Genomic DNA, 19,555 nt, shown 5'->3' on the forward strand with positions numbered 1-19,555 from the left:
TTCGATTTTTTTTTTTTTTTTTTTTGGTTCTTGTTGTTGTGTTTGTTTTAGGAGTCTTGCTATATTCTGGATATTCATTCTTTATCAGCTATATCATTTACTAATATTTTCTCCCGTTCTGTGGGTTCTTTTTACTATGTTTACTTATCATCTTTGGAGGTCCAACATGGAATAGATATGTGATACCTGAGAAAAAGGAGGTCCAGAGAGGGTGTGTGTCCTGTCTAATGTCACACAGCAGATGGTCTGTGTGATGAAACACTCTGTGGTGGGCAAGGGTGGGACGTCTAATCCCCCACCTCATTTGACACAACAGCCACACTCTTGTTCTGTTGTACAGATGGGTACACTGAGGCCCTGGAAGGGCCAGGTCTTGCCCAAGGTCACAGCTGAGTCAGGGGCAGAGCCAGGGGATGTGAAGCCAGGGAGATGGCTTAGGTACGGGGGGAGACTGCCTAGCTTTAAATCCTGGTGCTGCATTTGTGAGTGGCGACCTCTGGCAAGTTTTTGCTCAGAGTCTTCACTATCTGCATCTGTGAAATGGGGCCTCATGAAGCTCTTGTAAGGGGGCCTGGACACGCTGGACTGTGGCCTCAGATACCATGTGGTAGCCCACCATCCCTCTGGCACCAAAAATACTCAGACTTGGGCTGGGCTGTGAAGAATAAACTTTAATCTCTCTGGGGGTAGGGGCTCTGGTTCGGGTGCTCTCTAGGGCATTCTAGGTGGGGTCACGGAGCCGTGCACGCGCACTCGGTAGAGGCAGGTGAAGCGTGGGTTTCCCCAGTTGCTCGATATCTTCACCTTGACTGCCCCAAAAGCTCGGGCAGGTTGGTTCTGGAAGAGACTCACAGACTTGGAGCCATTGGCTTCCATTCTGCCTGTCCAGAGGGATGTTTGGGGGTAGAAGGGAACTCTTCCATTTCACAGGTGGGAAAACTGAGGCTCAGAGAGCAGAATGGACTATCCTGAAGCCACACAGGAAACTGATACTCAGGGGCTGGGACGGAAGTTGCTGAGGCCTGAAGGACGGATATACTGTGACTGAGAAAACATGCCAGCCGTCGGGCCCTGGCACATAGAGCTGCGGGACCCAAGGGCAAATCGCTGCCCCCTGTGGGGCCTCAGTTTCCCCTCTCTGTAGGATGGGCGGGGTAATATCTTCTTCCCAGGTTTGCTGTGGGCATGAAACAAGGTCCTGGAGCTAACTGGCCTGCCACTTGGTAGACACTCGCTCAGTGAGAGCTGCCTCCTCCTCTTTTTGCCCCCCACCTTCCCTCAGGGATGGAGCCCAGTGCAAAAGCTGGGGTCTTGGCCTTTGAGATCTCACTGGATGCTTTGAACCTTCTAAGGAATTACAAAGGGGGAACCTGAGGCCCAGAGAGGAAGGAAATGGCCAAGACCACGCAGATTTGTGGGGTCGGGGTTTGGGTCAGTGTCAGCCTGAGTCTCAGCGCCATTCTACCATCCATCCCTCACAGTCCTGCTGCTGTTCCTGGCTTCCGCCCCTTCAGGCCTCCGTTAGATCAGGACCTGATGACGGGGCCTCCCAGCACGGAGATGTTAATTTGGAAGCCAGCAGCAGCCTGTTCCATATCTGCTGTTCCTGGAGGAACTGCAGCAGGCAGGCTGGGGGAAATGATGTAAATCCTAGAAGCTGGATGGATCTCCTCGGGGTCCCACTTTTGGCCCTGGGCAGTGGCTCCATACTCTTGAGTCTCAGTTTCCTCGCTTGTCACGTGGGCTGGTGACCGTTGTGCACACTCAGGAGTGAGAAGGGGTTCCCTGGGGAAAGCCCTGCACATGTACATTCAATATGTGCTCAACACAGGCTGCTTTTCTCAGTTACCTGGAGCTGGAACATCTGAATGATGTTTTCTGGCTGAAACTGAAATGCCCCCAGGAACACCTCCTCCCTGGGAGAGCCTTCCATGCCCTGTAGAATCAGAACCAAGGAGAAAGTATCAGGTACGGGCAGGGCCTTCAGAGGGTGCTGCCCCTCTGCAGCCAAGACTTGCATACCTCCCAGGATGGGGAACTCCCTACCTCATTGGGCATCATTCCATTGCAGGACAGAATATTGGTTAGGAAAGAGCACTCTACTGGGAATCAAAAGTCCGAGGATCCTCTCCTAACTCTCATTGACTTGCAGGATTTGGGTGTTTCCCTGACCCTTTTTGGACCTCAGTTTCCTTGTTAATGGCATCTGAAGACCAAACTGGCTCTGAAAAGCTTGGCTCGAAATAAGGTATTTGCTTATCTCCCAACCTCAAAGGCTGTGATCAACTCAGAACCCGGTCACCCTCCCTTAACAGAGCCCCATCCGGCCCCCCTAGCATGTTGGGTTGTGCAGATGGAGTGTCTGGAGTCCCACCATAGGAGGCTGTCCCCTTAGCCAAGCCTCGCTCCCTGCTGAGGCATGCTCACGTAAATGACAAAGTCCTTGGGAGCGGTGTCCAGGCTGCCTGACAGCGAGATGGTCTTGGGGATGTGCTGCAGTGTCAGGTTGGACAGGTAGACCTTCTGGGCGAGTCGGATGGTCACCTGGCCTCGGTCCCCCGAGAAAGCCCAGCAGTTGCCAGGCGTCATGTTGGGCTGGAAGGGGCAGGTGCAATGGGGGCTATGCTGGGTGGGTGGGTGAAGGTGAATTCCTCATCCCACCCTGGCTCCCTGGACCTCCTTTGCCCTTTGCCTCCTGGATGAGCCAGATCCTTCCATCGACAAAGCTTAGCTCGAATACCACCAACTCCAGGAAGCTCCTCTGAGAGCTGGCAGCCAGAATGAGCCTTCCCTCAGCCCAGCACAGGGAGGGCAGGGGCCTGCTTGGGGCTGTGAGGGTTCCTTGACCCTCAAGTCTTGAGGGGGAGTTGCGGGGGGCTCCTTCCAGTGCCAAAGCAGGTCGCCCTTCCCTGCCCCTGCCTCTTCTGTCTCCTGTTCCTACCTCTCCCCCAACCCTGGAGCCCCACCTCCTTTGTGCGTACCCCCGGTATCCGCTTCCAGGTCCTACTCCCAGAACCCTGACCACACCCCTGCCACTCTCTCCTCGTCCCCCCAATCCCCCCTGCCTCGAGGATCACGTCCGGGGGCTGCGCATAGTTCCACAGCCTGATCCAGTTCCAGTAGGAGCGAGCCTTGTCATGGTTGTATGTGGCTGACGTTTGCTCAAAGTCGATGGAGGCCCCTGTATGGGAGGGAGGGTCAGGTTGGGCCCGGACCAGGCGCCAGGCTAGCACTTTGGGTGAGTCATTGGCCCTCTCTGGACTTCAGTGTTTTCTGGGAAATGGGAGTAAGAAGAGTAGCACCAATAGGAATGCTAACGTCCACCCCACAGGACTGATGTGAGATGAGTTAGCCCACCGAAGTCCTTTCCTCCGCGTTGATGTCAGCCTCATTATTTCCACGGCTATTGTTAGGCCTATTTCACAGAGGAGGGCATTCCTGCCCTGACAGCCTAAGCCAATGCCCTCTGACACCGCATGCCCTTGGATCTGGGTTACCCCAGCCAGCCAGTGCACCCTGCCCGCCCCACCTCGCCTTCTTCCCTCTGCCTCTCCTGCGCTCCCTGCTGTGTCCGCACAGGGTAACTTCACCGGCGCTCCCCTGGGTCTGAAATACTTCTCCCTCCTGGCCAGGTCGCAACTCAAAGGTCCTCCCGCACACCCCTCTGCCCGGGGCCCCTCTCCCCACCCCACCTGCTCTGGTTTTCCACAGCAATGATTCCCACTTGCAATTGGCCCCTGTTGGTTTTTATGTGGTCGGACTCCCCAACGTGGGGCAGGTGCGGCTCTGCTGGCCTCTGGGTCTGGAGGATGGTGAGTGGGTAGATGGGTTGTGGGCACTCCTCTCCCTGCCTCAGCTCCCCTTTCGAGACAACAGAAAATTGTAGCAAGAAAATCATCTGGGGGACAGAGGTTAGCTCTGACCGTGAACTTTTTGGTAGCAGAGAGTGCATCAGACCTGAACAGAAATCTATCATCTGAAGAGCTTCTGGGGAAACTTGAGGAGGGCAGATTAGTGGGGTATGGGGGGTGAGGGGAACTCACTTACCTATAGATTTTAGGGCAAAGTCTGGCTTTTCAATAAAATCTCCTTGTATCATCTTCATTATTTTCTGGGCAATTTTTTGCTGAGGAGGTAGAAAACACAAGCTGTGTGCTGATGTCCCCAGATCACGTCCCCACGTGTGTTCATGCCAGGTGACAGGCGGCTGCAAGAACTCCCTTGTCCTTAACTGTTTACCCCTGCCTGTGGAGACGGTGGCGGGTCCTGGCACAAGATTCCCCCAGTCGCTGCCTGTGAGGAGGCCCGGGTGACACAGAGCCATCCCTACCCCACCTCCACACTGGTTTTTCTCAGTACTTCCACGTGCCCCATGACAGGGTGTCCTATGTGGGACAGGACTCTGGGTGAAGTGAAGCGGCAGGGGGTCTGGAGTCAGACAGACTTTCACTGCTGAGGGGTTTGGGGCTAGTTACCCCCTGTCTGAATCCGGGCCTTCTTGTCTGGAATACGGGGACGATACTCACGTCCCCTTCCTGCTACTATGGGGATGACAGCCAGGACTAAGGAGGCTGCTCGTGTGTGCCAGGACCGGCCTCGGTGTCCCATGTGTTCACTTTTAGCCCCTCACAACAACCCTAGGAGGTATGTGCTATGATCACCCCTATTTTAAAGATAAAAATACTAAGGTACAAAAGGGAGTGTGGGGGGGGGCACCTGAGTGGCTCAGTAAGTTAAGCTTCTGCCTTTGGCTCAGATTGTGATCCCAGGGTCCTGGGATCGAGTCCCACATTGGGCTCCCTGTTCAGCAGGAAGCCTGCTTCTCCCTCTGCCTCTGTCTCTGTCTCTCATGAATAAATAAATAAAATCTTTAAAAAAAAAAGGGTAGCATGTACGAAGTCCTATAGCTTGTAAGAGGCAGACCCAGGCACTTCGGTTCCAGCATTTGGGCTCTTAGCTTCTAGCTCTCCTGCCAGATAAAGCCTACAAGCACTTAACCTAGTTGGTGCTCAGGAAATGGTGGCTTTTATTTGTATCAGACTCTTGAAAACTCTGGCATATTGTATTTCCCCAAAATGGCTGTAGCAAAGTCTCCTGTGACACACTTTTCTTTCAATATGACTTTGGTACTCTGTCCGTTGGGAGCGGGGCTAGAGTTCCCTCCCATCAGTCTGGGTGGGCCTGTGGCTACGGCAGAGGTGATGCCATGTGACTTCTGGGCTAAGCCTAAAAGGGGCTATAGCTCTACCTGGTCCTCTGGGGACACTCACTCTTGGAAGCCAGCTGCCATGCTGTGAGGAAGACCACACAGCATTGAGAGCGCACATATGCATGCTTTCATCAACAGCCTTGAGTTCCCAGCTGATAACCAATATCAACTTCTAGACATGTGAGTGAAGAAACTTCCAGATGGGTCCAGATAGAGTCGCCAAGTCACCCCACCCTTCAGGTCTTCCCAGGTGAGGCCTCCGACATTGTGGAACAGTGGCAAACAAAATTGCATTCTGCTTGAATCCCTGACCCACAGAATCTCTGAGAGTGATCAAATGATTGTTTTGCATCACCAAGTTTTGGAGTGGTTTGTTGTGTGACAAGAGTAACCAGACTAGCCACGGTGTTACAGGACAGTTGTTATTTGTTTTGTTGATGTGGAAACTTGGAAAGTTTGATGACCTGCCTAACCTCCAAAAGGTAAGAAAAGGGGACACCTCAGTGGCTCACTTGGTTAAAGTGGCTGCCTTTGGCTCAGGTCATGATCCCAGGATCCTGGGATGGAGCCCCACATCGGCCTCCTTGCTCAGTAGGGATATCCTGCTTCTCCCCTGCTTGCCACTCCCCTTGCTTGTGCTTGCTCCCCCCTCCCTGTGTCAAATAAATAAAATCTTCAAACAAACAAACAAACCCCCAAAAGGTAAAAAAAATATATTTCATCCACAAAATAAGAATAGAAATCTATGAAAAGGAACACCCGGAGAGCAAAAAAGAAAATTCTTGGGAATTCATAATATAATAACAGAAACAAAAAATCCAGTAGACGTTTCAGTAGATAAAGATGAGATCATGTTCTCAATTTCAGAACAAACAGAGAGAAGAAAAAAGGGAGAATTGGAAGAAAATAGAAGATGAGTTCAGAAATTTAACATCCAAAAAATAGGAGTTTAAAAAATGAGAATAAAACAGATATGGCTGGGGGAAAAACACCCATTTAATCACATGAGTAAAGAAGACTTTTTAGGGCTAAAAGACATGAGTTTCCACATTGTAATGGCCCCAAGGGTAGCCAGACCATCAGCATACTATGATGACATTTAAGATGTAAGGTGAGATGTAGGGCTTCCAGATAAGATTTAGCAAATTAAAGAAGATCAATTCTTCCACTATAAAAACAACTAGGAAAAGCCATATAGTTTACTAAATCATATTTTAAAGCCACCACTGAGCTATGGGAGCAATGAGGACAAGAGAGATTAAAATTCTAGAGAGGAGAGAACCATTCTGAAATTCCCTGACAATATTTTAATCCCTGGGGGCATTTGCTAATTCTGGGCATGGGCTGAAGACGTGGGCTTAGGCTGAATAAGGGCTGCTACTGGTGAAAGAGAAAGCAACAAAGATTTTAATAGTCACAAAATCTAAAAGGACAAAAGTGGAAACTTGATGAGCCTCAAACCTGAATAGTTTCCCCATAAGATGTTAATTGCAGCCCAGAACTATGGAAGAGGTTAAAGAGCTACTTGAAAACTTCCGAAAGACAGAGTAAAACTTCCCAGTTTCACAACATTTGGGAAACTAAGTCCCTTTTAGTGAGGGGACCTCAAAACAAAATAAGCAAGAGATTAAAGCCTTACAAACATCTTCCTAGTATATATCAGGATCATTTGGAGGGCTTGTTGAAACACAGATGGTTGGTTCCCATCCTTAGTAGGTCAAAGGGAGGCCCATTAATTCAAATATCTAGTATTTCCCCAGGTAATGCTGATGTTGCTGGTATGGGGGCCATACTCTGAGAACCACTGTCCTAGAAGGAGTGGTGAATCAATACTGAGAAGCTGTAGCTGCACCTAAGGACTAAACCAATCATGGGCACAATTAAAGGCTGAGAATGCAAGCTTGTCCCTGGCAGAGAAGGTTACCCCTGGGGTCAGAGATTTTGCATTGATGCAGGGCTGGAAGACAAAATTGGAGACTTGGGAAGCCTCAGACATAGGGTCAATCTTTCCCATTAAGAGATCTATCAAAAGTTTGAAGCTGCATGGGCAGAATATTGAAGGGTTACGCTTAACCTCTGACTAAATCTTTCACAAATTGCAATCCAGGTCTGAATCAGCTGAATGAAGGTCTACATAGAAGTGATCAGAGTACTCATCTTCCTTACAAAGAAAAGGGAGAACGCTCTCTAGTTGAAGTTATAATTTATATCTGGAGCATATAGTTCATACACAATGTTCAGAAAAACACTAAAAAATATCTAGACATGAAGAGACAAGACCATATGAGTGATACTCCAAAGAAAAACAGACAATAGAAAAAGACCATAGATGATCCAAATATTGGATTTAGTAGACAAGGATTTAAAATAACTATGATAATATGTTAAATAAAAGAAAATAAAATTTATTGGAGAATTATGTTGGAGAATTTCACCACAGAATTAAAATTTTTGAAAAAGAACCAAAAGTATATTCCAGAACTAAACAGTGCAGCATATGAGAACAAGAACTTATTGGAAAAAAAATTAATAGTAGATTGGACAGAACAGAATAGGAGATCATTAATGAACCTGAAGAAATGTGAATAGAAAACAAAAAAACTGAAGCATATAGAGAAAAAGAATGAAAATCAAACCCACCAGGTAATAGCATAGGAATTACATGGAACACACTCTAAAAATCTAGCATAGATGTAACTGGAGTCCTGGGACTGGAGATAGATAATGGGGAAGAAACAGTATTTTAAGAAACAATAGCTGGGGCATCTTGGAGGCTCAGTAATTAAGCATTGGCCTTCAGCTCAGGTCATGATCCCAAAGTCCTGGGATCAAGCCCTGCCTTGGGCTCCTTGCTCAGCAGGAGGCCTGCTTCTCCCTCTCCCATTCCCCCTGCTTGTGTTCCCTCTCTCACTCTCTCTCTGTCAAATAAATAAATAAAATGTTTTTTTTAAGAAATAATAGCTAAGAAATTTAAAAAACTATTGAAAAACATCAACTCATAGATCCAATAAGCTCAGCAACCCCACCCCAAATAGGTTAAATATAGAACACTGGAAATAAGAAGAACATCCCAGAGATAGGAAAAAAAATAACAGACCATACTCAAAGGACCAGTACTAGCACTATTACACTTCTCAACAGCAACAGTATAACTAGAACACAGTAGTGGAATTCCTTCAAAATTTTCAGGGGAAACTTTCCTAGCAAGGCTTTTATACCCAGCCAAACTATCAATCAAAGGCAAGAATAAAATAAAGATATTTTCAAATGTGCAAGTTCTAAGCAAATTAATAAGCCTCCTATTTCACTCTCTTCCAGGAAGTTGTTGGGGGATGTGCTCCACCAAAACTTGAGAAATGAAACAACGCATTAAACAAAGAGAGAAGTCAGATGTTTGGGAGGAGAATGGCCAGTATCTCACCTCGTCTGACATGGCTTCCATCAACTGGAGCTTAGCAATGAGCTGGGTCATGTTACCTCGGAGGTCCTGGATTTCCCCAGTGTGATGCCGCACCTTCTCCTGGTACATTCTTAAGAGGAAGGAGTTAAAACATGGACCAACTGGTTTGTGATGCTGCTCTTTTCACCCTCAGCTTCTGCTTTTGTCAGTCAGCCCACAGAGAATTAGCATCACATTTTCTCACTCTCCTGGCCTATCCATCAGGTTCTTTGAAATACTATTCATGCTCCTCTTCTTACTTGGAATATTTTAAAATTCAACTTACTCCTTCCAAATATTCCTGAGTATTTATTTGCAATTAAGGATGCTGCCACCAGGTGGTATCTTGTTGGTTAAAATTTCTACTCAGCTACCATTTGTTGAGCACTAACCTTAGGCTGGGAATTATTCAGAACACTTTGCATCTTCTTTAATATTCATAATTACCCAGAGCAAGGTGGGTGTTAGCCTCATCTCATAAATGGGAAGTCAAAGGCCCAGAGAGGTGAAGTAACTTGCAAAAGTTTAGCCAGGTAGGAAGTATGGGAGCTGGGATTTAAATCTAGGTTGGTCTGATGGCAGAGCCCACAATCTTAGGCAATACATCACAGGCCCTAGATATTGTTCTGTTTTTTAGGTGATAATAAGACTATTTAGTAGATTTTTCTTACCTCAAGCTTTGCAGTGGACTATTTATGCTGTCATCCTGGTAGGGTGTTGAGGAAAGCAAGGGATCTTTTTCAGATGGCCTAATCTGGGCCCAATTGAACTTTATCCATCCATTCTCCCACAACCATAAATCTATCTATTCACCCACCTACCATCTATCCAAAACCCAATATAGCCTCCATTTTAAATCCATCCATCCACATCCATCCACGCTTCCACCTATCCACTATTCCATCCAAACACATTTCCCACTCATCTACTCTTCCGTTTAGCCAAATTTCCTTATTCATCCACCCTCCTGTCCATATAACTTACTTTATATATTGACCCTTTCACCAAACCATTCCACTTTCCCTTCTATCCAAACTCTCAGCAACCATACGTCCATCCATCCATCCATCCACCCATCCAACCATCCAACCATCCAACCATCCATCTATTTATCCACCTGTATATCCCATCTGCCCTTCCATATGTCCATTTTCTCATCCATCCAATCTCCCATTCATCTGTCCATCTATCCCCACAGCCATTTCCCCACATCCCTGAATTCATCACTTCCACTGTCCCATCCATTCTCTCTCCATTCCACATTTCCATCTGATCATCAGTCAACTAACATTGATAGTGGTAGCACTGTACCCCAGTCCTGAGTTTGGACATCACTGGAATGAATCAGACCGGGCACTGTCTTCAAGAGAGCTCCCAATACAGTTGGGAAAATAGTCATGATTACAAAATATTGCATTCATGATTACAGAAAATTGTGGGAGGAAAGGGGAATATCATCACCTCCACCTGTAATTTCTGAGGGAAGTGACATTTTAGCTGGATCCTGAAGTATATAAAGGAGTCTAAAAGGGGAGAAGAGGAGAGGAAGGGACAAGCTACTCAGATCCTTTTTCTCTTTAGGCCTTCTGAGAATTTTTACTGTCCTCTGACAAGGATCTCTAGCCACGGATTTCCTCCTCTTTCCTCCCCAGGAACCACAAAGCAAATGGTCTCATTTCATTTGAGCAGAACAAACTGCCTTGTGTAGAGAAAGAATTGTGTTCCATCCTCATTCTCCCACTTTAGGAGGGAGACTTGGCAAAGGACAGATAGGTCACCTCTGGGAGTGAGGGACAGGTGACTCCTTCTGTAAGAAGAAGACCTATTGTATCTGACCTTTTAAAGTCACATTTTGGTGGGAGAGATGTGTTCCAGGTGGGTGTCATGGTAGGGGCAGAGATTTGGGGCTGGGATGAGTCAGGAACTGACTAGGGTCCGGATATGGTGAGAGTGAGAGGAGCTGATGGAGGCAACATTGTCTGGTTGGAGTGAGGTTAGTCAGTGGTGGGGCCTGAAGAGAGCACAGACTCACCTGCCAGACTTCCATTTTGGATGGTAAGTGCATAGAAAACATCCAGAATCCTGTGGGGACAGGAGAATGAAAGGAAGCCATTTAAGATGAAAGGTTAAAAGCTTGGGCTTTGGCATTAAGGTATCTGGATTCAAATTCCAGCCTTGGCACTAACATTGCTCAACTTTGGAAGAACTTACTTAATCTCACTATACCTAAATTTCCTCCTCTGTAAAATGGGAATAACAGTAATATCCACTTCATGATCAAACAATATCATCTATGCAAAGTGTCTCACATAAACCAAATAATCTATGTCCCATCTCCTTCCCCTGTCCCAATTCTACTGGGGATAATTGATGAAGAGAAGAAAATAAAATGGTCTTCCCTGCATTTTATGATCTCTGTACTACCTGAAATCCTACCATTCAAGCCATTATTAAAAGTCTTTAAAACTTATTCGTTATTCATGATGAAACAATCAACAAACCAGGAATAGAATGGAACTCTCTCAATCTGATAAAACCCATGTATGAAAAACCCACAGCTAACAACATGCTTAATGGTAAAAGACGGGATGCTTTCTTCCAGAGATAAGGAAAAGACTAGTATGTCTACTCTTGCTATTCCTTTTCTTTAAGATTTTATTTATTTATTGAGAGAGAGTGAGAGAGAGCACAAGCAAGGGAGAGGGAGAAGCAGGCTCCCTGCTTGGGGAAGGAGCCCAGTGTAGGGCTTTATCCCAGGACCCTGGGATCATGACCTGAGCTGAAGGCAGATGCTTAAACTACTTGAACCACCCAGGTGCCCCTACTCTTGTTATTCCTATTTAACATTGTCCTAAAGGTTCTAGCCAGGTCAATTAGTCAAGAAAAATAAATAAAAGGCAGATGACAATACCTTGCATAAAGGATCCTAAAGTATCTAAGACTTAGATACTTAGATACTTTAGGATCCTTTATGCAAGGATACTTTAGGATCCTTTAGATACAGCAAGGATACAAGATCAGTATATGAAAATCAATTCTATTTCTAAACACAAGCGATAAACAATCTGAAAATGAAATTAAGAAAACAATTTCATTTACAATAGCATCTCAAAGAAGAAAATACTTGGAATAATTTTAACAGAGCACAAACCTTGCACTCTGAAAGAAACAAAACATAACTGGAGGAAGTTAAAGAAGACATGGAGATATATATCAATAACAGAAAGATAACCCATGTTCATGGATTGGAAAACTTAATATTGTTAAGGTAATACTACTCCCCAAATTCATCTATGAATCAATGCAATCGTTCTCAAAATTCCAGTAGACTTTTTTTAAGAAATGGAAAAATTGATCCTAAAATTTATATGGAAATGTAAAGGAATATAACTGCCAAAATAATTTAAGAAGAACGAAGTTGGAGAACTCAAACTTCTGGATTTCAAAACTTACTATAAATTTATAGCACTCAATCCAGGGTAGTACTGGCAAATAGACATATAGATCAAGGGAATAAAATTAACAGTCCAGAAATAAATCCTCACATTTATGATCAATTGATTTTCTTTTTTTTATATTTCTTTTCAGCATAACAGTATTCATTGTTTTTGCACCACATCCAGTGCTCCATGCAATACGTGCCCTCCTTAATACCCACCACCTAGCTCCACCAACCTCCCACTCCCCGCCCCTTCAAAACCATGAGAGACTATGGACTCTGAAAAACAATCTGAGGGTTTTGATCAATTGATTTTCAATAACAGCGTCAGACAATTCAATAAGGCAAAAATAGTCTTTTCAATAAATCGAACAACTGGATAACTACATTCAAAAGAATGGAGTTGGATCCTTACCTCACACCATATGCAAAAATTAGTGCAAAAATGATCATAGATCTAAATGTAAGGGCTAAAACTATACAAATCTTGGAAGAAAAAGTGGTAGTAAGTCTTTATAGCAAGTTAGTTTCTTGCATCTGACATTAAAACACATATAGACAAAAGAAAATATAAATTGGACTTCATCAACATTTTAAAAATTTGGGGTGCCTGGGTGGCTCAGTCAGCTAGGCATCTGCCTTTGGCTCACATCATGATCCCAGGGTGCTGGGATCGAACCCCTCAACAGGCTCCTTGCTCAGCAGGGAGTCTGATTCTCCCTCTTCCTCTGCCTCTTCCTCAGCTTGTGCATGCTTTCTCTCTCTCTTGCTCACACTCTCTCCCAAATAAATAAATAAAATATTTTTTAAAAATTAAAAAATTTGTGTCACAAAGGACATCCATCAAGAAAGTGAAAAGACAACCCACAGAATGGGAGAAAATACTTGCAAATTTTATATCTGATAAGGGACTTGTATCCAGACTATATAAGAAACTCTTACAAGTCAATAATAAAAAGACAAACCAATTTAAAAATGGGCCAAGATCTGAATAGACATTTCTCCAAAGAAGATCTACAAATGACCAATAAGCACATGAAAAGATGCTCAACATCATTAGTCATTAGGGAAATGAACTAAAAACCACAATGAGATACCCACCGCCACCCTCAGATGGCTAAACTAAAAGACAGATAGTAACCAGTGTTGGTGAGGATGTGGAGAAACTGGACCCTTATACATGCTGGTGGGAATGTAAAATGGTACAGCTACTTTGGAAAAAAATTGGCAATTCCTCAGATAGTTAAGTAGAGACTTGCTGCATAACTCAGCAATTCTGCTTCTAAATATATATCCAAGAGAATTTAAAACACATATCCACACAAAGATTTCACTGGAACACTCACAGGAACATTATTAATGGCGGTCAAAAAGCGGAAAGAATTGTAATATCTATCAAACAGTAGATGGGCAAACAAAATGTGGCATATCCATACAATGGAATATTTTCAGCCATAAAGAAGGGTCAAATGCTGAGCCATGCTACACCATGGATGAACCTTGAGAACACGACAAGTGAAAGAAACCACCAAGACCCCATTGTATCATATGATTCTATTTATATGAAATGCCCAGAATAGGCAAATCCATAGAGACAGAAAGTAGATTAACGATTGGTCTTCTAGGTCTGGGGTGAGGGGGAATGGGAAATGGATGGATAGGGACTGAGGAATGTCTTCTTGAGGGTAGTGAAAATACTGGAATTTGATAGTGGTGATGGGTGCAGGACTTTGTGAATATACTAAAAACCAGTGAATTAGACACGTGAAAAATGGTGATCTTTATGGTTTGCAAATTATATCTCAATAAAGCTGTTATTTTAAAAAATGTTATTTGTTAGGTTAAGTTTCCTTGGAATTTCTAATTTGCTAGGAAATCCACACCCCTCCCCCAACCCCAAGTCCCTGGGCCAATATGCTTGAGTGGAGAGAGGAGATCCCTTTGCTTGGGAAGGTAAAGCCATGATGTGGGAGGTGATAGCAGTGGCCGGAAGGAGCCACAGAAAACTCAGAACCAGGTAATAATGACCGTGTCGTGGCTGGGGGAGAACTTTACAGTTTTCAAGGTTTTTCTTAGCTTGCCAAAAATTTCCTTGGTCATCAGTTAATTTACTCCTCACAGCAGCACTCATTAGACAGATGGGGAAACCGAGGCTCCTAGACGGTCACTGTCTTGCCCAGGATGACACAGTCAGTGTCAGAGCCTTCACTCTTTCCCTCCCCAGGTTGGGCGAGAGCTCATGGATACCTCCACCTGGGGCAGGGCCCTGGAAACGTACCAAAAGCACAGAGGACCAGAACACCTGTCTTTTCCATGAGCTTCTGGAAGAACAGCTTGCATCTGGAAGACAGAGAATCAGCAGTCAAGGTGAAGAAGGGCTTTGCACAGGCTAGCAAGTCTTGGCCTGGCCTTTGCCCTTTTCCTACCTGGCAGTGAGACACCCCCTCCAAGACACTGGCTGAGTCCTGGGGCTGCGCAGCATCACAGGGGAAAGAAAGCTCTTACCCAGTATTTGGGGCCATCAGAGATCCACTGACAGTGGTCACCCACATCCTCTTCACACCCTTTCTCCATCTGCGAACTGTCTGTCCCTTCCCTTCTGTCCTGGTAACCACATCCTTCAGAGTTCAGCACAAATGAACATCCCCTCCTTCTATGACCTCCAGAGTCAACACTGACCACCTCCTCTTACCACTGATTTTGGTGTCTGTCTGCCTTCTCCTTACTGGGAGCTCAGGAGTGGTAAGAGTCAAGGCTGGGTCCAGAATAGGCATTAAGATGTTTGGAATGCAAACTCTAAGTGAATGAATGATGTGGAAAGCTCTGTAGGAATTTGGAGGAGTTTGCATGGACCAGAAAGGTGAAGGGAAGGGACGGGACCTGCTCTCCAAGCAGGAAAAACAGCATGTGTCAAGGTACTGGGGCAGAAACAGGAATAGCAGGCCCAGGGGGTAAGAACCCTAGCCTTGCTGGCCCAGTGGGTCCACAGCAGGATACATAACGAGGCAGCTCAAAAAGGAAGCATGGGGAAGGATTCTGGAAGGTTCCAGGCAAAGGAGGGAGTCACAGTGGGTTCTGAGGCGAGGGGATATAATAAAAGCCAGGTTTGGGATGTCTTCTGTGGTCTGGTGATCAAGAGGAGGTTCAAACCAGTGAGGGGGCTGCCACGGTAGCCGGCTGCATGTTCCCAGCCCCATCAGCTTCCTCCTCTCCAGCCTCCCCCTGACAGCCTCCCCCTGCCAGCTTCCCCCCACAACCTCCCTCTGCCAGCCTCCCCTCGCCTGCCCATGCCCACCTGCAGGTATTGAACAGAATCTGGTGAACCTGAGTCCTCAGGAAGCAAGCCAGGCAGGTGATCCAGGCTGCGGAGGAGGCAGGAGAGCCATGAGCAGCTGCGCCCTTGTTCTTATTCTCCAAAGCCTTGCAGGGGGCGAGGTCCTCTTGCTGGGAGACCCTCCCAATTTTCTTTTTTTTTTTTTAAGATTTTATTTATGTATTTGACAGAGAGATAGAGAGAGATCACAAGCAGAGGGAGAGAGAGCAGAGCAGCAGGCAGAGGGAGAGAGAGAAGCAGGCTCCCCCGCTGAGCAGGGAGCCAGATGCGGGGCTCGATCCCAGGATCCTGGAATCATGACCTGAGCCGAAGGCAGCTGCTTAACTGACTGAGCCACCCAGGTGCCCCAACCCTCCCAGTTTTCTAATGGAGCCCAGGGTAACCCTGCTCTGTTTACGGGTCAGCACCAGCTCTGAGGGAGGACAGGTCCTAGAGGTGAGCCCGGCTTGTGACTGGCAGTTAATGGCTACCTCACAGGGACTCCGGAGCACAAGAAGTCTGGGGTGTGCCTCTGCCCATTCCCAGACACTGGGAGCTTCTTAAGGGCAGGGTCCCTGTCTGGTTTATCCCTGGGGGCCCCGTGTTGCCCAGCATGGAACTGGATAAAAAGTTGGGGTTCAGGATAGATAAGTAGGTGGAAGGATGAATGAACGGACAGAAGAATGGTGAGGCAACAGCTTGGAAGTTGGCCGAGTCGGAAGACCGATGAGCGCAGCATGAGTAGATGGAAGGCTAGCTAGAAGGATGGACAAGTGGACGACTGGGTGCGTGTGAATATTAGCAGATAAAGGTGGGGGGGACCTGATGGTTGACTCATTGAATGGCTGGCTGGCTGAGCTAACGGGGTGCACGGCTATTACAACAGATGGTCCGAGGAACGACTGGGTGACGAGTAAGTGGAGGGGCAGGTGACCGATCTTTAGGGTGTGCTCAGACCATGCTCCGGAAGTGAGGGTGCGTCACATCAGACCATCCCCATGACTTCACCAATGGCCTCCTGGTCCAGGGCCCAGGCAGGTGGTCGAGTAGGGGAGCGCCCGACAGCTCTGCCTCCAAACGGCATGTCTCCCTCTGACACCCTCTCTCCAGCCACCAAAGAGATCCTGGCTGGAATGACACCCCTGACACTTTCAGAGTTCCCTCCCTCCCTGGCAGCCAAGTGGAGGCCTTACTACCCCAGGTCAGCCCAGCCTGTGGCTGGGCCCTCTTCCCCGGCCCACGCTGAAGTTCCAGGGCAGTTCTCAGTTTATACGTACACACACAGGCCAGCAGGCACTGGGTCAGGCCCGGGGCTGGGGCACTGAGGCGGATGGGCAACACGAAGGCATCACCTGCAGAGAGCACGGGGCTGTCATGTCAGGGCCAGCCTCGGGGACCCTGTGCCTTGCAGACACCAGAGGAGCACCCTGAGCTGGGGGCGGACATCCCTGCTCCCCACCCCACCCCTCGCTGGGTGACCCCGGGGTGCCCATCTGGACATCTCTGAGTCTCGGCTCCTTGCTCTTCACGAAGACCCCGGGATCCCCCTCCCCTCCCTGCTCACTCGGGTTTGACATATTGTCCTCTGTTACCCGGCAGGTGTTCCGGCCTCTTGGGGCGACCCTGGGGATGACAAGATTCACAATCACATTTTATAATTTTCAAGAAACGTGGTGCCCCCTTGTTCCAGATTGAGAGACTGAGGTGCAGAGAAGTTTGCCTGAGACCTCCAACCTGTGAATCAGGGACACAGCCAAGTCTGACCGACCCCAAACCCAAGTCTCTTTTGAGACTTTTGAGACTTGCTGGGTCTCCCAGAAAGAGGACTCCGTCTGCTGTGGTAGTCATCAGTGGTTATCGCCCTAAAGCCAATCCCTCCCCTTGCTGGCAGGAGTCTGATTATGGTCCTTGTCCTCCTCCTACCCTGTGTGAGTTTCGATGATCTCGATTGCTCTAAGCCTGCTCTAAGCCTACCCCCAGTGCCTTGCTGCTCATTGGGTGGGGGGGGGGTCTGCAGGGGTGAGGGGTGGGGTGGGCTAGGTATAGGGGTCTGGCACTTGCGGTAAAGGCTTTCTCGTCGCTAAAATGAGACCCACGGGAAGCAAGTCCCGTTCTCTTTGTACCTAGATAGCCATGCTTCTCTAGGCCGCTGGAGCTGCACTAACCAGCTGTCACAGCGGGGAGGCCAACAGGGAGAGCGAAATGATGGTGGGGACCTGGGTCTTGGGGACACTGCAGACCCGTGGAATTGACGTGTTCTGGAGCGACCCACCCCTTGGGACCTTTTGGTGTGTGAGATAACACATTTTTTTAATTTCTTTATTATTACACCCTCTTCCAATGGATTTATGTTTATTTCTTAAGAAATGATACATACACAGGCACCTGGGTGGCTCAGTGGGTTAAGCCTCGGCCTTCAGCTCAGGTCATGATCTCAGGGTTCTGGGATCGAGCCCTGCATCAGGCTCTCTGCTCAGCGGGGAGCCTGCTTCCCCCTCTCTCTGCCTGCCTGTCTGCCTACTTGTGATCTCAATCTCTCTCTGTCAAATAAATAAATAAATAAATAATCTTTATAAAAAAAGAAATGATATCTATAATACCACATATATATTATTTACTCTTTCAAATGTGCAAATCTATTCATATATTCCCAAGTAATAGAAATCAAAAGAGGATGCGCTGAAAATATACACACTGAAGTTCTGGTAAGTTCTCCCCTTCCTGCAGGGGATTGTTTTCCATACCCTCTTGGAATATACACCCCCCTTTTGGGGGGCCCAGCGGTAGGCAGAGGTCCACTTATCAGCCATCTCCCTCGCTAGCCTGGGACCTCCATGGGGGCAGGGAGACCATCCGCCCGGTGCAGCCCGTGTCCCCGGCACCCTGCCCAGTGCCCGCATACAGTAGGTGCTCAATAAGCACCTGTTGAAGGGATGACCGCCCCTCCACTCCCTTGGCGGAGAGATTTTAGGAAAGCGACCGTCAAACCTCCCTGACCGCTGCCTCTGTCGAGGCCGTCAGTCATGCCCGCTCATCTCCCGGGAGAGGGCCGAGGGCCAGCATTTGGTAAACTGCAAAGAACCGGGCAGAGGGAGGGGCTGCCGTCCTCACCTCCTGGGCCGGACGACATCCTCTGGCGGGTCACACAGTTCCACGGGGCTCCTTGAGGACCGTGGCATCGATTTTCTTCTCTAGGAAATCGAGGGGGAATGGTACTGGGGCTCTGCGGGAGTTGGCAAGGGAGAAGTGGCTGCCACTGCCGCCAGCTCCTAGCGTTCCCTGGCAGGGGCTGCGCAGGGTCTCTCCGGGTCATGTGGAGCTGGTGGGCAATTGTGACCTCATAGAGCAGGGGGGCGGGGCGGGGGGAGGGCTCTGCCCAGTCTCTAGCTCGGTTCGGAACTCCCCCTTGGCCGAACCCATTCTGACCCACTTTCCACTTCTTAAGATGAGGCCCCAGGACAGGAAGGGTCATGCCAGGATCTCAGCGGCTGGGCAGGAGCAGAGCAGAGGCTCCAATACCAAGACCAGGCTTTCTTTGTGGCCCCGCCCCGCCCAAGCTCCTTCCCTGCTCCAAGCTTCCCAGACTTGCCACCTGCTTGGGCTCTACGTGAAGGCATCTTATATGTGGGTCTGCTCTCTGGGGAACGTTTCGCAGAACACAGAATACTGCATATGCTGTTGTTTTAATAAAATTCTGCATTTCCTAGAGACAAATAAAAGCATAACAGAGTGGAAATGTCTGGCTACGTTTTTTTTTTTTTTCCGTCAGCCCTGTCCATGGAGAGTTTATTCGGATTACGAAACTAAAAGGAACTCCTTTTGTCCCTGGGTGGTGGTTGCTGAAATTGTAGGCTAAGTTGCTGTGGGAAGCCAAAGACTTGCCCCTCAAGAACGCCTGCTTACTAGAACCTGAACGTGGGACTGTGTTAGGTTACAGAACAAAGGTGATCTGGGGCTTGCAGATGGGATTAAGGTCACTAATCAACTGATCTTGAGATAGAAGAATATTCTGGCTTATCCCGGAAGGGTCTGTAAATGGAAGAGGGAGGCAGAAAGGACATGGTGCAAGCATGAGGAACCCTCAGCCCCAACTTGCTGGTTTGAAGGTGATGAGGCCTTAAGGCAGCCCGTGAAAGCAGCCTCCGGCAGCTGGAA

The 19,555-nt window shown here is 47.7% G+C and overlaps 1 protein-coding gene across 1 annotated transcript; it reads right to left on the reverse strand.

The window, feature by feature from the left end:
- Nucleotides 1–671: 671 nt before the first annotated feature.
- On the reverse strand, nt 672–18,579 carry SUN5 (Sad1 and UNC84 domain containing 5). The gene is given in 14 exon segments (XM_045980094.1): nt 672–716; nt 718–837; nt 1,850–1,936; nt 2,428–2,595; nt 3,066–3,181; nt 4,048–4,126; nt 8,631–8,739; nt 9,320–9,354; nt 10,681–10,730; nt 14,366–14,427; nt 15,383–15,449; nt 16,678–16,752; nt 16,965–17,023; nt 18,512–18,579. Coding segments are annotated over 14 exon segments (1,140 nt in total).
- Nucleotides 18,580–19,555: the final 976 nt, after the last annotated feature.

Source organism: Meles meles, chromosome 16 (genome assembly GCF_922984935.1).
Source record: "Meles meles chromosome 16, mMelMel3.1 paternal haplotype, whole genome shotgun sequence".
NCBI lineage: Eukaryota > Metazoa > Chordata > Mammalia > Carnivora > Mustelidae > Meles > Meles meles.